The sequence below is a fragment of the Bos mutus genome, chromosome 6, assembly GCF_027580195.1.
Source record: "Bos mutus isolate GX-2022 chromosome 6, NWIPB_WYAK_1.1, whole genome shotgun sequence".
NCBI classification, from domain to species: Eukaryota; Metazoa; Chordata; class Mammalia; order Artiodactyla; family Bovidae; genus Bos; species Bos mutus.
Genome location: NC_091622.1, coordinates 90,052,366 through 90,070,379, shown reverse-complemented (window position 1 = coordinate 90,070,379; position 18,014 = coordinate 90,052,366). Strand labels below are relative to the sequence as shown.

At 41.4% G+C, this 18,014-nt stretch overlaps 1 protein-coding gene across 1 annotated transcript; it reads right to left on the bottom strand.

The window, feature by feature from the left end:
- Positions 1-1,235: 1,235 nt before the first annotated feature.
- ODAPH (odontogenesis associated phosphoprotein) lies at positions 1,236-15,335 on the bottom strand. The gene is made up of 4 exons (XM_005909121.2): positions 15,269-15,335; positions 6,674-6,813; positions 6,450-6,529; positions 1,236-1,392 (listed from the first exon to the last, which is right to left on the bottom strand). Exons 1-4 carry the CDS (start codon positions 15,333-15,335, stop codon positions 1,236-1,238), a joined length of 444 nt encoding a protein of 147 aa, XP_005909183.2.
- Positions 15,336-18,014: the final 2,679 nt, after the last annotated feature.

Here is an 18,014-nt window from a genome sequence, read left to right as displayed (position 1 = left end):
TTTTTACTGATTGTATCTTGTAAAAGTCCACCCTTTTCTCTCCCACCCCAGGTTTTGCTCTTAATTCCCAAACTGATTTTAGCTAATAGATTCTACTCTACTACTGGATTATTTAAAAAGCATAAAGAAACCTTGGACTGAAGATACAACAAATTATCTAACCTTAGTAAGAGTACATGGATTCTGTTTGCTACCAAACATTATAGTCATTTTACGGTGACCACAAAAGACTGTTTGCTTCTTGTTACAATGACTATGAAAAGATACAGTAAGCAGAGGTTTTGTTTTCTTCATACTGACCACAAACACAATAAAACCAAAAGAAGATGTGTTCACTTGGCAGAACTCAACATAAAATTCCTTTAAAATTACTGCATTTCCACTTTGCTCAGAGTTTTTAATCACAAAATATCTCAGTGAACAAAAATATGAGTTACATCTCATCTTGAGTGTACACCAGAATCTTAGGTACTTTTAAAGTCCACGTAGGTGTAGCCCCTCCCACAAGTCAAGTGCGCCTTCTTGGGGGGAGGAGGGGTAGCAGGGACAGCCTAGCCTGCAGGGCACTGTCCTCCCCAAATGACTGTGACCACTTTCAGTGCAGTCATTGCACTGAATGCAGGATATTTCCCCCAAGATCTTCTTTTTAATCTTCCTTCTTTTTGTACCCGCTCCCCAGTCTCAACTGTCATCTCCCTCATCTGTTTCCTGAGACCTTAAACAGGCCAGTTCCTCCCCGACAACTAAACCCCTATTGCTAGGTCCTGTGTTGTTTTTAATAATGTCTTTTTAATTTCATTTTGAAATAATTTCAAGCTACAGAAGAGTTGCAAGAATGATATAAAGAACTGTCATATGCCTTTCCTCCAAATATATCAATTATAAAAACATTTCCCCATGATTTTTTTTCACTCTCCCTCCCAGCCTCCCTCCATGTTCCCCTTTTCTCCCCCTATCTCCCTTCCCCACCTTCCTTCTCACACACACACACACATTTTTTCCCCCAAATAATTTAAGACAGTTGCATAAAACATATTCCTTTACCTTCAGATTTTTATCTAAGGATCTTTTCTTACATAATTATCAAGCTCAGAAAATTTAACATTGATATATGGCTACTACTTAAAACATGGTTCACATAAAAATTTTCCAGTTGTTCCAATAATACCCTTTATGGGAATATCTCCCTTTCCGTCCCAGCTCCAGGCCATGTTACATTTAGTTGTCACGTCTCTTTAATCGTCTTTACACTGTCTACCCTGACATCCACATATTTTGGAAATTACAGAGCAGTTGTTTTGTAAATTTGGGTTTGCTGGATTGCCGGGGTCCAGCCCCGGTGGATCCAGGGAATTCGAAGCGGGGACGGCGTCGGCGAGGATCAGGAAACAACTGCTTAATTAAATGTTAATTAAGGATATAAAGAGTAATAGGATAGCTCAGTGAGGAAATTCAGTGGAGAAAAGAGGCTGAAATAAGGATAGCTCAGTGAGGAAATTCAGTGGAGAAAAGAGGCTGAATAATTCAGCGAGAAGGTGAGAGAGAGAACAACATGGGGAGACCAAGTTCCGGTGAACAAGGCCCGCACTTTATTTTCCAAAGTAGTTTTTATACCTTAAGTTATGCATAGAGGATAATGGGGGAAGGGGTAGAGTCATGCAGTAAGCCAGGCTTTCTTCCTGCAAACTTATCATACGCAAAAGTTTAGGTGATTTGCATCATCTTCTGGCCCAGAGGCCTGTTAACATTTTAAGACCCTTTCTTCAGAAAACTTATTTTTCTCTAAAGGTGACTAGTCAGGTGCCACCCTCCAAAAGCATTAAAGTTGCATTCCTATAGGGCAAAGGTGTGGTGGGCTACAACAAGAAAAAGAATTAACTCAAGGGTCCAAGGTTACAAACGTTAAAACTACTACTTACACCAATCATATTAATCAATACACTGCCAGGGACACAGCAGGTAAGGGATATGGAAACTTAGCAGCAAACATTGGCCCAACAAGTGAAAAACCCTTCACCAATACAATTTCTAATCCATCTTTTAACTACTCAAAGGAATCTGTGTTTAGACAGTTTAGAACATCTTCCGCCTCTCACAGTTGGGAGGCTCTGAACAATCACATGTGGCCGGAAAAACCTATTCAGGCAGGCTAGAGGATTTCCAAAGGAGTTTGTAGGTTGAAACACTGTCACACCCAGGAATTATTAACTGGAGCTGTAAGCTAACTCTTTTTTCAGAGAGAGGTAGTAGGGGACAGCCCCCCGTAAAGTCAGAGGTGTAGGTGAAAGCACAAAGCAGAAAGTAGGCAGACTCTGGTTTTGGGGGTAGATGCTCAGGAATTTCCAGGGGGACTCCTGAGGCTCGATTCCGCCTTTGCGTATGCCGAGCCTCCTTCCTCATGACCTTTGCCATGGGCGGAGTTCCTCACACTGGCTCCCGGCAGTGATAGAATTCTAGTTGAGCTATTCCAGATCCTGAAAGATGAGGCTGTGGAAAGTGCTGCACTCAATATGCAATATGCAATATGCACTCAGTATGCAATATGCCGAGTCCTGGCACTGGATGATTTGATTCAGGTTAAGCCTTTTTAGTATAATTAGAACTTTAGACTTGCATAGGCTATTTCTGCCACAAAGCAAAAGATGTATTAAAGCATGTATAAAAGATGCATTAAAACAGTCACATGTTCCCAACAGACTGCCATTGCTGCAGAAGCAGACAATCCCATCTATACGCTGAGAGGAACACCTGTAAACTAGTTCATTTTGACATATTAGTACTTGAAAATGATCCCCTAAGTCAATAAACCTGCTACTGCTGCTGCTGCTGCTAAGTTGCTTCAGTCGTGTCCGACTCTGTGTGACCCCATAGATGGCAGCCCACCAGGCTCTGCCGTCCCTGGGATTCTCCAGGCAAGAACACTGGAGTGGGTTGCCATTTCCTTCTCCAATGCATGAAAGTGAAAAGTGAAAGCGAAGTCGCTCAGTTGTGTCCGACTCCTAGTGACCCCATGGACTGCAGCCCACCAGGCCCCTCCATCCATGGGATTTTCCAGGCAAATAAACCTACTAGGTACCTCCATATTTTAAAAGAAAAATGTACTAACCCAAACTCACAAGGATCTTCCCCGATGGCTCAGTGGGTGAAGAATCTGCCTGCAATGTAGGAGACCTGGGTTTGATCCCTAAGTTGGGAAGATTCCCTGGAGAAGGGAATAGCAGCTACCCACTCCAGTATTCCTGCTTGGAGAATGCCATGGACAGAGGAGCCTGGCAGGCTATACTCCAAAGGATCCCAAAGAGTCAGACATGATGGAGCAGTAATATTTGGATTTGGAAACTCACAAAGGCCTATACTTTTAATTGTGGTTGTGGGCTGTTTCTCATGTAGGCTATTCTATGCATGTTCAAGGGTGAGAAATGATGTAATTTTATCTGAGGCCATTTCGAAAAAGGGTCTTACTGTGAAATACCCCAGGAGTAGCCCACTTTCTGTAATGGATGCACTGAAGCTGTTACACCTTTTTTAGTTTGTCTTAGTTTTCCTGAGGTCTATAGATCACCAACAAGGCCTTCAGGGATTGGATTTCAGAGCAGATTTAATGGCGATCCCTACAGTCCATGGGGTCACAAAGAATCGCACGTGACTAAGCAACTGAACCACGCTGAGATACTGGATTGCAGTTCAAATGTCTGGGGAGAGAAAGGCCTGTCAGAACCAGGTTGGTTTTGGGCGGTGGAGTGTGGTGAGCTCACGGAACAGCTGGGTGAGCAGTGAGAGGTGAGAGTGAGAGGTAATAAAGCAGGAGGTCCAGGGAGGGAGGTGAGGTTCAAATACAGCACTGATCTGTCTTCATGTTTGCCCAAGGTTGGCCCTTTTCAGATTATGCCCCATCAACCAAAAAGAAAGCAAATGAGTGAGCAAGTTTATTACAAAATATAGATTTTTTTTTTAACTTAATGAGGATTTCAAATACAGGTTTACTTAAGCTTGTGATTTCTAAGCAAATATCTGTTCTTAGGATGAAAATCTGCTATGTAGTAAAGAAAACAGTGTTTTTCTTTTTATCTTTTAATATAGTGAGGAAACAGAGCATGATGACTTTATATCTCTCTCCACTTCCCAGGCAGCATTCCCAGCATCTCCATGACTTTGTGTGCCCCCAAACTCCTACATTTTTTCCTTCGTAGAAGCAGCAGCAGCAACTTTGCACATAGTTTTTGGGAGGAACAGATGTAAGCCACTGACCACATATGAGAAACCGAGGTTCCTATACTACAGGCAAGGTGAACACACAAAAAGGAGGCAGTATTTTACAGAATGGCTAAAGAAATATCAATAACAAATGAACACAGCCTGTGGGATTTGTTGCTGATATTGCCTTCTCACAATACAAGGTTCCTATCAGTTCAGTCGCTCAGTCATATCCAACTCTTTGCGACCCCCATGAACTGCAGCACGCCAGGCCTCCCTGTCCATCACCAACTCCTGGAGTTCACTCAGACCCACGTCCATCAAGTCAGTGATGCCATCCAGCCATCTCATCCTCTGTTGTCCCCTTCTCCTCCTGCCCCCAATCCCTCCCAGCATCAGAGTCTTTTCCAATTAGTCAACTCTTCGCATGAGGTGGCCAAAGTACTGGAGTTTCAGCTTTAGCATCATTCCTTCCAAAGAAATCCCAGGGCTGATCTCCTTTAGAATGGACTGGTTGGATCTCCTTGCAATCCAAGGGACTCTCAAGAGTCTTCTCCAACACCACAGTTCAAAAACATCAATTCTTCGGCGCTCAGCTTTCTTCACAGTCCAACTTTCACATCCATACATGACCACTGGAAAAACCATAGCCTTGACTAGATGGACCTTTATTGGCAAAGTAATGTCTCTGCTTTTCAATATGCTATCTAGGTTGGTCATAACTTTCATTCCAAGGAGTAAGCGTCTTTTAATTTCATGGCTGCAGTCACCATCTGCAGTGATTTTGGAGCCCCAAGAAATAAAGTCTGATGCTGTTTCCACTGTTTCCCCATCTATTTCCCATGAAGTGATGGGACCAGATGCCATGATCTTTGTTTTCTGAATGTTGAGTTTTAAGCCAACATTTTCACTCTCGTCTTTCACCTTCATCAAGAGGCTTTTTAGTTCCTCTTCACTTTCTGCCATAAGGGTGGTATCATCTGCATATCTGAAGTTATTGATATTTCTCCCGCAATCTTGATTCCAGCTTGTGCTTCTTCCAGCTCAGCATTTCTCATGAGGTACTCTGCATATAAGTTAAATAAGCAGGGTGACAATATACAGCCTTGACGTACTCCTTTTCCTATTTGGAACTATAGTTGACTGAATTTGTGTCTGTGGAGTTCTAGACTTACTAGAACATCTCTGTACTTGAATTTTGAGCCTAGAATCTTGTTGAAAGTTTTAGGGGAAGTATATAATTTAAACTAGTATCTATATGAAGAGAAGAGAATGGGAACTCACTCCAGTATTTTTGCCTGGAGAATCCCACAGACAGAGGGACCTGACGAGCTACAGTCCATAGGGTCACAAACAGTTGGATACGACTGAAGTGACTTAGCATGCATACGAAGATAATAGGAGAAACAGTGAGATACATATCAAACTAGTTTTCATTGGTGGCTTAAATAGTTAACATTAAAGTATATTTAGATATTGCAGTTTAAAAAGAACTTTTTTGGTTAGGTAATTTAGTTTATAGTATCTTTAAAATAGTACCTATTGTTAAACTCCCCATAGCTTTTTGTTTTAATCTTTATAATTTTTTTTTGTTGTTGGAAAACTGAGTGGATCTTGAAAGTTCTCTTCATAAGAAAGAAGTTTTGTAATTATGTATGGTAACAGATGTTAACTGAACTATTGTGGTAATCATTTTGTAATATATACAAATATTGAATCATTGTGTTAAATAACCTGGAACTAATATAATATCATGTTAATTAAAAGTGAATGAATAACCACTGCCAAACAGAATAAAACAAAACTTTCTGTCTTTTATAATTTCTTTTAAAGATCACTTTGTAAATATGCCTTGCTTTGTGAGTTTTCCAGTAAGCATAAAATGGTGTCATTAATGTCTCCATTTGGTTTATAGCAGTCTCGATTTATTTAAATGCTCTTCACTGTGATTTAGAAGATGGAGATGATTCTTCTGGTATTGCAGGATGATAGGAATTATGGGAACCACTCATTTTAGAACTTTTCTTGCATAAACATGCTGTGATCATAAAAAGTAAAGGATAAGAATAATGTCATTATTGCTTCTATTCTGTTATCATGAATAACCTATAAACCAATACGATCACTGCTGACAAGGAGAACAACTTCCAGTCAGTGGAGTTTAAGATGCATAATTTTCCAACCCAATTGTTTTCGTTGAAAACTGAAAGCACAAATCTTTTTCTAGTCTTTTCTGAGGCCTTGGCTTCTTTTACTTCAGCACATTTGGGGCTTCTCTCTTTTCTCTGCTTTCCTCAGAGGAACTTCCTCTCCAGAGTCTTCTCCTGGGGAAATAATTGTAATAAGGAGGAAGGCGACTGTATGGACAAAAATATGGATGGAATTGAAAATGGTCGTTCCACGTTGGAGGAGGATAAGGCCTGTATGGAAACCTAATGTAGACTCGGAGCCATCGTGGCGGGAAAAAATAGAAGGGACACCTGGGTGTCCTGGTGATGGGCTGGATCCTAGTCACTGGGTTCCTTGTGGCAGGGGGAGGGGTGAGTGTTAAGATCTCGCAGTCTGTAGGGTTTGCATTATTTTGTGAGTTTCCAGGAGGCATGACCACTTCTTCTTGTCCTGTGGGGAGAAAAGTGCATGTCAGGAAATAGGCCTGATGACAGGAGCAGAGGGGAGAGTCATCAGGTGTAGCAGAGGAGAAAGAATGGAAGGGAGAATTCTAGAGTCTCCCTAAAGCATGTTTCAGAGAACTGTCTAGGTCAGTAAAATGAGACATGGACATTCTTTGTGACCCAGAAATTCCATGCTGGAGAATTTATCCATGAGAAATGAGTGTGTATGTCTACAGATTAGTTCAAGAATTTTTTTTTTTAAGCAGCTTTTTTTTTGGCCACACTGTGGGGTATGTGGGATCTTAGTTCTCTGACCAAGGATCAAACCTGGGCCCCCTGCAGTGGAAGTGCAGAGTCTTAACCACAAAGGAAATCTGCATAGCACTCTCATTCATATTAATCTAAATCTGGAAACCATCAGTGGGCTCCCTGGTGGCTTGGATGGTAAAGAATATGCCTGCATTGTGGGAGACTTGGATTGGGACTATCCCTTGGAGGAGGGTATGGCAACCCACTCCAGTATTCCACCTGGAGAATCCCATGGACAGAGGACCCTGGCGGGCTATGGTACAAAGGATCACAAAGAGTTGTACATGACTGAAGGAACTAAGTACATACACACAGAAAGCATCAATAGGTGAGGATAAATAAACTATGTATTCATATAATAAAATACTACTCAGTAATAAAGACCAAGAATTATGAATACAACAACATGGATGTATCCTATGATGCTACGTTGAGCCAAAGAAGTTAGACACAAAAGAGTATGTAGTGTATTATTCCATTTATATGAAATTCAAGAACAAGGAAAATTATGTTAATCTATGACAGATGTTCAAGCTGGATTTAGAATAGGCAGAGGAACCAGAGATCAAATTGCCAACATTCGCTGGATCATCAAATAAGCAAGAGAGTTCCAGAAAAACATCTACATCTGCTTTATAGACTATGCCAAAGCCTTTGACTGTGTGGATCACAACAAACTGTGGAAAGTTCTTAAAGAGATGGGAATACCAGACCGCCTGACCTGCCTCCTGAGAAATCTGTATGCAGGTCAGCAGACTGGTTCCAAATTGGGAAAGGAGTATGTCAAGGCTGTATACTGTCACCCAGGTTATTTAACTTCTATGCAGAGTACATCATGTGAAATGCCAGGATAGATGAAGCACAAGCTGGAACCAAGATTTCCAGGAGAAATAGCAATAACCTCAGATATGCAGATGACACCACCCTTATGACAGAAAGTGAAGAAGAACTAAAGAGCCTCTTGGTGAAAGTGAAAGAGGAGAGTGAAAATGTTGGCTTAAAATTCAACATTCAGAAAACTAAGATCATGGCATCTAGTCCCATCACTTCATGGCAAACAGATGGGGAAACAATGGAAACAGTGAGAGACTATTTTTGAGGGCTCCCAAATCACTGCAGATGGTGACTGCAGCCATGAAATTAAAAGACGCTTACTCTTTGGAAGGAAAGTTATGACCAACCTAGACAGCATATTAAAAAGCAGAGACATTACTTTGCCAACAAAGGTCCATCTAGTCAAAGCTATGGTTTTTCCAGTAGTCATGTATGAGTGTGAGAGTTGGACTATAAAGAAAGCTGAGTACCGAAGAACTGATGCTTTTGAACTGTGGTGTTGGAGAAGACTCTTGAGAGTCCCTTGGACTGCAAGGAGATCCAACCAGTCCATCCTAAAGGAAGTCACCCTGAATATTCATTGGAAGGACTGATGCTGAAGCTGAAACTCCAATACTTTGGCCACCTGATGCAAAGAGCTGACTCATTGGAAAAGACCCTGATGCTGTGAAAGATTGAAGGTAGGAGGAGAAAGGGATGACAGAGGATGAGAGGGTTGGATGGCATCACCAATGTGATGGACATGAGTTTGGGTAGGCTCTGGGAGTTGGTGATGGACAGGGAGGCCTGGCATGCTGCAGTCCATGGGGTCGCAAAGAGTCGGACACGACTGAGCAAATGAACTGAACTGAATGGTTTAAAAAAAAGTGAAAAACAGCTTAGGGTTATGTGTAGGTGTTATTTAGTGGAGAAAGGAACCAGTGAATTCTTTCGATCTTGATCTGGGTGGTTGTTACATAAATATGGAGATATGTATACACATTTATATTTATACACATACATATAAATATACACAAAAATATATGTGTACACACATATGATTATATGCACATATGCATATATGTAAAAAGTGATTCATCTGCACTTTTAAGATGTTGCCTTTTATTGTGCATAAATTATAAATAAATAAGAAAATTTGGTGGAAAAAAATGCAATGTTAAGAAAAGTAACTGTCCCCCCGAAGGCTATTAATCCAAAAGAACTTGCTTCACTTCCCCAGCAGTGAAATTGCTCCTTGAAGAGGACAGAGGGAGAGTCTACAGGCAGCAGAGGAATGAGCAGTGAGGACCAGGTGACAAGTTTCCAAGAAGAAATTTGGATCAATATCCAGTGTCAAGGTCTTTCCTCTAGCTATATCATTTAATCAAATTGGCTATGAAATAGCAAGATTTCCTTTAGAAAATTATCCCTTCTCTCCTTTAGAAACTTGCCAATACAAGTCTGGAAAGGGCAGCTGAGTGTGAATGATGGAAAAAATGAATTCCTCACAGGACTATTGTTAGACATTCAACTCTTTCATTGACTGGCCAGTGACAAATCAGATTTCATCCAAGAATGTCAACAAAGTGACACAGTGGAGGATGTAAGGAGAAGGTGTAGGGGAGAGGCTGGAGAGTCAGGAGTTGGCCAGCTGAGCCAGTCTTTCCATAGCTGTAAAATGGGGAAGGCCTCTCAGAGAGAAAAAGAGACAAGTACCTATGTGGTAACAGGGTGATTGTGAGAGTAACCTCGGCTCTTGACTTTCCAGGGTTGGTCTTTTTGAGGGCTGGCTGTACTTAAGTTTCTTGGAAATATCTTTATAATAATCACCTCTATTATTTTGTTAATCCAGCTTGAATGGGTGAATTAAATACTGACTCTTTCTCCCATATCCACTCAGGCTACCGAGTATTAAAATGTTACGGTTGAAACTGGATTAAGACATTTCAAACTACAGAAGATGACTTAATGGCATATCACTCATTCTTTCCTCCTATACAATCAGATTAATTATGAACCTTTTTAACATAAAAACTTTCTGCTGAGAATCCAGTTGCTAGAGAGGAAGCTAGCCTTACTCTTGAGCTCCACTGGGACATTTTGCTATCAGATAAGGTTTAGCTAGGTCTTGGGCTCTGCCACTCAGTGAATTGGATTCTAGCTTTTAAAAATATCCACCCTTTGTGCTCATTTTACTTCTTAAAACTGAGGCTACTTACCAAATCCTCCTGACATTGGGGTGTTAGAGTTGTTAGTGTTTCTCTGACTCTGGGATGTCTAGTGTTTTTTAAAATTAAAAAAAACTTTTTTATTTTGTTTTTTTTTGACCATGCCACGCAGCATGTGAGATCTTAATTCCTCAACCAAGGATCGAACTTGTGCATTCTACTTTGAAAACTCAGAGTCTTAACCACTGGACCACCAGAGAAGTCCCTGGTTTGTTCAATATTAGTCAATGCTGTCTTATTCCAGGAATTTCTCGGTACTCAAGGTCAAGATATATGCTCCTCCCAGTAACTAGCTCACGTAGAACCACATTCCCCCAGCAGACTACACACGTGGTAACTACTGCAGGTTCCTGGTTGGCTAGCTCAAGTGTTGTAACATGTGGGAACTTTAGGGACTTATTTGGGGAACTGTCACAGGCTTTTTACGAGGTTCAGGCCATATATCTGAGTGAGTGGGTTGATGCCATTCATGGTCTCCGAAGAGTTAATACTGCTCCTGAATTCTCTCTGTCCTTGTTCTGATCCATTCTCTCTGTCTTCTAAACCTCCCATAGTCTCTTCAAAGCCCCTTCAACATTCTCATTCTTCTTCATTCATTTGAAGAATTATCTTCGCAATTCTCCTGACTTTTCTAATGAAGAATTCTCTTCACAATTCTCCTGGCCTTTCTAAGCAGATTACTTTGCTTCATATTGCAGAGAGAAAACTTCGGTGATCTGCCATGAACTTCTTTGTTTCTACTTCTCTCACTTCAAAGAGAAGTCTACACATTCTGACTCCCTTTCCCTCACCCTATTTAATCCATAGGAATCTGACTCTGTTTCCGCCATCCCACAAATAAGTATTAGTGTTGTCACTAGTATTGAACTCGTGCACTCTACTTTGGAAACTCAGAGTCTTAACCACTGGACCGCCAGAGAAATCCCTGGTTTGTCCAGTATTAGTCAATGCTCTCTTCTGACAAATGTTGACAAATACTTTGACAGCAATCATCAATGGTCCTGGGCTTTTAAAAAGTTGGTTCCAGATGCCAAGAACATCATTTCCCGCTCTCTTTGCCTGGTTTATCTCTATGCAGATTTCACATCTCATTTCCTCAAGGAGGTCTTCCCTGCCCTGAGGCTGGCTTAAGGCCTTTAGCAATATGCTTCCACAGCACCCGTGAGTCCACTTTCACCATATTTATCGGTTATGTGATTAGTATTCAGTGGTTATATTCCTCCTCCACTGATGTACCTGCGAGATCATCATGCATACCTGCTCTCCTGATCACTAGCACTGTGCCTACAGTGGACTTGATCAGACGGAGAGAGATCTCAGCTTCCATAATTGCAAAAGTTATCACTTTCCTACCTCTCAGGGATAATGTGATTATTAATAAGCAAATATTTCTCACTATGTAGCATACTGACATGACACCAAAGATACTGAATATCAAAAATGAGAGCTCTTCTGTAATCTTAATTAGACTAAAGTCAGTCAAATATTTAAATGCAGATTGGAAACATTTTGAGAGAATAGCATAGTGTTTAAAAGCACAGGATCCCTTAAGAGAACAGACTGTGTATGATTTCAGTACCTTTAGACCATGAAATTTTTGGATCTTGTTTCACACCCCTGGATATATTCCAGTCTCTCCTGGTTTACAGTCTTTGGGAACTTGAATAGGATTTGTATTCTGCTGTTGTGTGAAAATTGTATAAACCATAATTACATTGAATTTGTTCAAAATGCTTTTCAGGTCCACTACCTCCTTCTACTTTTATGCCTATTCATTCTATTAATTTTTGAGAGTTTTCTATTTTAACTCCAACTAAAAATCTTAATTTATCTACTTAAAAAATAATTGTAATATACAGTGGAACTATATATAACTTTGTTCTGCATTTTCCAAGTCACTTGTAAATGTTATCATACTTTCATAATTTTTAAAAACAGCATAGAATCCCTGAGCTCTATGACTTATATGAGCTCCACCATTTAATAATTGTGTGACTATTGACAGCTTCCATAACTTAATTGATAGTGTCCTCCAAGTCTGCCTTTCCTTATTTGTTAAAATGGAGAAAACAATGCTCCTTATTGGCTTGTTGTAGTGTCTAAAATAAGATATGTAAAGTGCTCAGATATGGATATGAGAGTTGGACTGTAAGGAAAACTGAGCACTGAAGAATTGATGCTTTTGAACTGTGGTGCTGGAGAAGACTCTTGAGAGTCTCTTAGACAGCAAGGAGATCCAACCAGTCAATCCTAAAGGAGATCAACCCTGAATATTCATTGGAAGGACTGATGCTGAAACTGAAGCTCCAATACTTTGGCCACCTGATGCGAAAAGCCAACTCATTGCAAAAGACCCTGATGCTGGGAAAGATTGAAGGCGGGAGGAGAAGGGGGCGACAGAGGATGAGATGGTTGAATGGCATCACTGACTCAATGGACATGGGTTTGAGTGAACCCTGGGAGTTGGGGATGGACAGGCAGGCCTGTTGTGCTGCAGTCCATGGGGTTGAGCAACTGAACTGAGCTAGTAGGTTATTGAACCTCCATGAAGATGAGGAGGACTGTTGACTCTATTGGTCATTGAAAGTGAAAGTGAAAAAGTCTCTCAGTTGTGTCTGACTCTTTGCGACCCCATGGACTATTCAGTTCATGAAAATCTCCAGGACAAAATACTGAAGTGAGTATTCTTTCCCTTCTCCTGGGGATCTTCCCAACCCAGGGATCGAACCCAGGTCTCCGACATTGCAGGAGGATTCTTTATCAGCTGAGTCACAAGGGGAGCCCAAGAATACTGGAGTGGGTAGCCTTTCTATTCTCCAGCAGATCTTCCCAACCCAGGAATCAAACCGGGGTCTCCTGCATTGCAGGTGAATTCTTTACCAACTGTCCTATCCGGGAAGCCCCTATTGGTCATTGCTATAAACAGTCCTTCGCTTAGCATGAGTACTTATGCCCAGTACATAACAGATGAGTTGAATGAGTGGCCAGGCAGGCAGGTGAGGATTGTATTAATGGGTGTTGAGTACATTTCTGCAGATTTTTGCAAGTCTAAGTGAATATTTCATTCTAGTCTCAGAAAAAAATTAAAAAAAAATTTTTTTTTTTGGTTACATGGCATGTGGGATCTTATTTCCCAGACCAGAAATCAAACCTATGTGCCCTGCAGTGGAAATGTGGAGTCTTACCACTGGACTGCCAAACCCATAAAATTTTCAAAAATAATTTACATTCAAAATTAGAGGATAATAAAATAAGCCAAACTATTGCTGGAGTTTGGACATCAATTTTAAGTGGGTTTATTATAGTCTAGACATGAAATTCATAGTACACCAACTAGTACTTTTAAAAAAAAGTAAGGATGAGATGACCTCGTTTTAGAAAATATAATTACCTGTAGTCTGTGGTTGTTTGGGCAGACAATAGCTGTTTTGTAGTGCGCTACCCTGATTTTTAAGAGAAGTAAGCTTTATGCTTGATGTATAAGTATGCAGTTCTTCTTTTATACATTCTCAGGTGCCTTCAGAGGCGAACCAAAAAGAAATATAAGTCCTGTGATTAACTTGCTCACAATAACTGCAACTTAATCCACTGCATAGACTCACAGAATGACTAGCTATTTTGGTCAAGTCCCAAATTTTACAGATAAAGACTTTGGAGCCCACTTCACACAAGTTCACACAGGCCTCTTTCAATCCTGTGCTGTGAGTCTAGTCAACTCAACAGTGTGCAGGTTACTGTGTTAGGAGCTGCGGCAAAGGCAGAGATGAAGAAACAGGGCCTATGGGGAGATGCTACAAATACATGGATTTACAATACAGAGCATAACGCAGCAAGTACCGTGGGCGATGTGTGAATTGCTGTAAGAATTCAAAAATGTCAGATAGAAGGAGATTGCAATTTTAAAACTACGTATCTTAAGAAAACTGTTGTGAAGGTGACATAGTGACTTCTATGACACACATAGTACCATAGTGACACTAAATGACATCCTATGAAGCAGAATTGTAATAAACGGGTGAAAGCAGGGGAAGCGCTAGCCACTGCTGCTGCCATGGAGATGAGAGAGGACGGGGTGAGTTCAGGGACCCACACGTGATCCTGTCTGGCAGAGCCAGGACAGGTGTAAGCAAGTGATGACCTGGAACCAGGGCTGCCTGGAGAGAGTGAAGCTGCATTTGAAGGACTTTGAGGCCAGTCTGAGGGACAGTGGGGAAGAGGGAGCCCAAAACAGAAACCACATTTTAGTGGTGCTTAAAAAAAGTGAATAAACCTCTAATTTCATTATAACTTATTTAGCTACATGTTTATAGGGTTTCCTGAAGAGTGGTTCACTTTCTGGAACCACCAGCTCCAATGGCCCGGCTCCCCTCCACTCTGTTATGAGCTGTGGTGCATGGGCGCAGTGAACTGGTTGGGGGGTGACTAGGGTCCACTAGGGTCTGGCTGCACCCCTGCAAAGTTCCAGGGCCACATGAAAGGGGTGGAGGGCCTGGTATGACTCCTGGGGCTCTCCTCCTTTTCTTGCCTGTCCCCAGGGTTTGCAAACCAATTCTCTAGCTCAGGCCACCTGGAAATATTGTAGTGGGGGAAAAGGAAAGAGAAAGGAGCAGTGGAGAAATTGAATCTCATAGAATCTCAAAGCAAGAAGTCTAGGCTCACCTCCACAGCACCAGGACACAACTGACTAGACATGATTAGGAAATCAAAGAGGTGGACATTGCTATAATTCAGGGCAGATATTGTTAGCTCCACAGCAATAATAACTAGTATTCATATAGTGCTTGAAGCTTGAAGAGCTTTTCTTGAAGGATAGCTCATGTGGTCCTAACAACCCCCATAATAATGGATGTCATTCATGCCGTCACTTTACACAAGAGGAAATGCATTTCAGAGCAGTTAAGTTCATCTGAAGTCATATAGCTAGGACTGAGACTAGGACCAACATCTTCCGATGATAAAATTCAGTGTCTTTCTCTTTAAACACATATGCTGATGGAAGCTGACGTAAATGTTTCCAATTCATGGATATGTATAATCATGGAGCCAAATTCATTCTTTTTACACAGCTTATTAATTAGTGGACCCACAGGAGAATAAAAGCAAAACCCTTACCTTCTGCCACAGTTACCACCAACCAGCAGACCAATAGCCAGTAGGAGAAGCAGGGTCTGTGAGCCATGGCTTCTACCCTGAGCAGTCACTGCCTCGAACCCAACGTGGCTTTAAAGGGGGTGGGTGAGTCACCCACAGCTTGATTCAGGGAGTTGTATTTGCATAATGGACCACAGCCATCAGGGCCTGTGGTGTGAGGGTAAGAAGTCAGCAAGGAAATACCAGACAGTATTTATCAACCAGAGCCTCTTATAATGACGGCCAAACATCATCTATCCATCCTTGATTGGAGCTGGATTGTGGACAATCACATCTTCGCTGTACTTCTAATTCCTTTAAATCTTTTTCTCTTAGTGCCTTCTCTTTACTTGTGTTCATAGGTCTCCTCGGCAAGAGAAAGGATCTGTCCAGGAAATATTCCACACTGTTTCCTTCCGTATAGCTTACCTCACAAAGCCAAACGGGATGGGGAGGGGGTTATCCAAAGGCTCAGGGACTGAAGCGGTTTGACGAGGCTGTTCACAGGTTTCAGATCAGGGATTATGTCTTTTCTGCTTTGGTTCAGGAGCCAAGAGCAACAGTTGAAAAACTGTCTTCTCTAGTAGCCGTCATGGTCGTTATCTAAGCAGACATGAAAATTTTGGGAGGTTAACTTAGTGAGTTGTCCTTTCAGGACTCCCTCTGATTCATCAAACTGCCCCAAAGATGCCCAGTTTGTTTCTTGTCAGCTACTGGAGGAATGGGAGGGCATGGTTGCAAGTGATTAAAAGCATGGCCCCTGGACCTAGAGATGATCATACTAAGTAAGTCAGAAAGACAAATATCATACGAAATCCACGTGGAATCTAAAATATGGCACAAATGAGCTTATCTATGAAACAACAGACTCACAAATGCAGAGTACACATCTGTGGTTGCCAAGGGGATGTGGGGCATAGGGGGAGAGGTGGGTTGGGAGTTTGGGATTAGCAGATACAAACTTATCTAGAGAATGGATAAACAACAAGGTCCTACTGTGTAGCACAGGGAACTATGTTCACTATCCCGTGATAAACCATTATGGAAAAGAATATGAAAAATGATGTATATAGGCGTATAATTGAGTCACTTTGCTGTACAGTAGAAATTAACACATTGTAAATAAACTATACTTGAATAAAATAAAGGTTAAAAAAGGTATGGACTTTAGAGTCAGGAAAAACTGGCTCCAGCCCTGATTCTTTTTCTTACTAGGTGGGTGACTTGAAGCCTCAGGGGTAAAATGGGGCTTGTAGTATTTCCCTCTGAGGATTGTTGTGATGAATGAAAGGTAATTGACACAGAGCTCCAACCACAGTGCCCGGCACAAGAAAGGGAGTTGTTTTTAATTGGAGGCTAATTGCTTAAGACTATTGTGGTGGTTTTTGCCATACATTGACATGAATCAGCCATGGGTGTACCTGTGTCCCCCATCCTGAACCCACCTCCCCAGCCCATCCCAAATTAATTAATTAGTTAAAAAATCACTCAATTACAAGGACAAGTTCAGCTGGGATAAAGAGGTTTGAGGACAACACAGAACAGGTTTGGAGACAAAAACAACTCAGGTAGTTGGAGCAGACGTACATGAAGGCGCTACAGAGAAGCTTCCGGTTTCAAATGTTCAACATGCTGCGGGCACCCACCAGACTGCTCTGTATAAGGACTGGAAGCCTCCTTTAAGCTGCTGAACTGGCTAAGAGACCGTCTTCTACTGTGTCAATATAGATATTGATAACGTTTATTGAGCATCTATTATGTGTCAGGCACTGTGTTAAGCCTGTAGCTTGCATTGTATAACTGAATGTCCATAATCCGCGAGGCAAATGTTATCATCTTCATTTTACCTACAAGGAAACCAGGGCCCAGAGAAGTACTCAAGCAATGTATCCAAAATTGCAACCAAGGCCCAGAGAAATACTCAAGCAATGTATCCAAAGTTGCACCACTGAGGGGTGGCAGAGCTGAGATTTTTAAGTTGGTGTGAATCCAAAGCCTGTCTCCCCTCTTCCTGCCCACACTGGCTCTGCTAACGAATATTAAATAAAAGGTGTAACAAGAATAAAAATACAAAAGTGAAAAAAAAAAAAAAGAAAGGGAGTTGTGATTGCAGCTAAATTACAGTGACTTCAATTCTTTGTTCTCTTAGGAGCTTATACTTGCCAACTCATTCGATAGCTCAAAGACCAAATGGTTGAGCAGAACATTTTCCTGGCCATTGCAGAAAGAACAAAACAGAGCACAGTCCCTGGCTTCAAAAGGCTGGCAATCTAATGAGAGAGACTGTGCAAACTGAGAACCAAAGTGAATAAGAATGCAAACACTCACCAACTAGAAGAATGGTAAATTCCACAGACTTGATGATAATCCTAGGCAAAAATTCTAGAAATAGATGGTTAAGTCAACGATGCGTCAGCAATTTGGAAAGGAAGCAGGGACAAGCTTAGTTCCTGAGATTCCACGGTTCGGTTCTGTTGACCACATGTCCTGTGCCACGTCTCGGGCTGGTATAGGTGCTCGGGCTAAAGATGGAGTTCCTGCTCTCATGGAGTGTCTAGTCTGGCAGGGACATTAAATGTTAATTAAGGAATGACAGGAAAAGGTTTGAGTGTTAAGATAAAAAAAGCACTGGGGGCTGCAAAGCAGAGACACCCATAGCTTTACGCCAATGGGTGTGTATTACGTAGACTATTAATACTTTGTATTCTGTATTAGAATCACATTGCCA